Below are 1,574 nucleotides of genomic sequence, written 5' to 3' on the forward strand. Positions count from 1 at the left end.
CCGCCGCTATGGCTTCGCTGCCCTGAAATATCTCACGGCCGAGAACAACAGCTAGCATCAAGAAGCCCGCACTAGGGAGAGACGCGCTGCAGGGGAAGAACCACTCACTGTTTGGGGCCCAGCCTTGAAATTCAGAATCAAGCAATGCTTTTTTTGGTTTGTTTTTTATTTGGATCTTTGGCCCAACAAAGCTGCCCTCAACTACAGAGATCTTGGATGAAGATCCAGCCAACCCTTTTCTGTCCCATCTCCAGCATTCCAGGAATGTGGAAAAATAGCCTGCCTACACAGTCTCTTCAAGAATGGGACCTCAAGAGGTGGAAGGGAACCAAGTCAGGGCTTTAGGATGTTCTCATTGCTTTTTAGTAATTAGACCTTCCATCATAGCTGGGGAGAAAGCGAAGTCAGGGTGTTGGGAATCCGTCATCCCAGGAAATACAAGCAAACTTGTCTCTTCATTCAGAGGAAACTTTCTTGTTTGCCCCGCAGTGTAGCTAGGTATCCAAGGGAAGGGCAAACCAATGATCTAAATTGACCCTTTAGAAAAACCCAATGGGGACGTGGTATCTAGAGGGACCTGGAGATGGGGTTGATTGGTTCTTTATCTTCCAAGTTACTCTCCTTTTGTTTTTATTTGCTTTTGTTTGGAGGATTTTGTTCGGGGGTCTTGGAATCCAGAATAGTAAATCTGATCCTTTAAGGCTCTAAAGAAAATTCAGCTGCCTCAACCAGCGTCCCTCTCTCAGCCGCGGCCCGGCAAGGGGAACAAGAGTTGCCAGCCAAGATGTACACAGGGACAGCTCCCTTCAGGATTGTTGTCGGAACTCCCATGATTTTGAATTCCCTGCTGTCCAGAACCCGGAGCTACGATGGGGACTGTGGAAATAGGAGAGCCGGCCATTTTACACCGGTCACATTTTCTATTGGTGGTGACCGATTTGTGGGGAAAGGGCTTTGAAGGAACTATTTCAGTAGACACGAAAGGTACGAACCTCTCAGGCCTTCAGAAGAACCTTAATACTTCATGCGAGCCCAATTCCGAAGATCTACAAGAAGGACGTGATTGGGTTCCTCTGTGTTCCTGCCTGCTTCACTGTGGATGGGAAGAGATGACAACCTCAGTCTTCCTTTGGGACCTGTCCAAGGGTGGGCAAGCACCTTCCCCATCACACAGATTGAGGAGACACTGGACTTTTTACCCCTTTTCTTTAATCTTCAATATTAATGTTGTGTTTACATTGATGAGAACAAGGGTTCACGCCCTACCCTCTGCTGGGCTGTTTGTATCGAGTTGCAATGTGACCAGCGAAAGCTGCATTCAATAAAAGAACGTACAGACTGTTTCTTCCCCATTCCCCTCCTGCTCTTGTAAGAAACCACTGAGACACACTTCAGCTAGAGAGCAAAATCAAAATCGATGAACAGTAACTTCCCACCTTCTGTTCTCTCGTTTTATTTTTCTCACTGTTTGAACCTTAAGCTTTTGTTCTTCCTTGCCCGAGGTTATATCTCACTTCATCCTCAAACTATTTTCAAATTTTCCATTTCGCCTCTTTCTTGACAATGATGCCAGA

The 1,574-nt window shown here is 46.4% G+C and overlaps 1 protein-coding gene across 6 annotated transcripts in view; it reads left to right on the top strand.

The window, feature by feature from the left end:
* The window catches only part of LARGE1 (LARGE xylosyl- and glucuronyltransferase 1), a 662,422-nt gene extending 661,070 nt beyond the window's left edge, over nt 1-1,352 (top strand). For all 6 annotated transcript variants that reach the window (XM_027769037.1, XM_006170333.2, XM_027769041.1 and 3 more), the window contains one exon: nt 1-1,352. In XM_027769037.1, the coding sequence (XP_027624838.1) occupies nt 1-55 (55 nt within the window). In that variant the 3' untranslated portion in view covers nt 56-1,352.
* The last annotated feature ends 222 nt before the right edge of the window (nt 1,353-1,574 follow it).

This window comes from Tupaia chinensis, unplaced genomic scaffold (genome assembly GCF_000334495.1).
Source record: "Tupaia chinensis unplaced genomic scaffold, TupChi_1.0 Scaffold148234_1, whole genome shotgun sequence".
Taxonomy (NCBI): domain Eukaryota; kingdom Metazoa; phylum Chordata; class Mammalia; order Scandentia; family Tupaiidae; genus Tupaia; species Tupaia belangeri.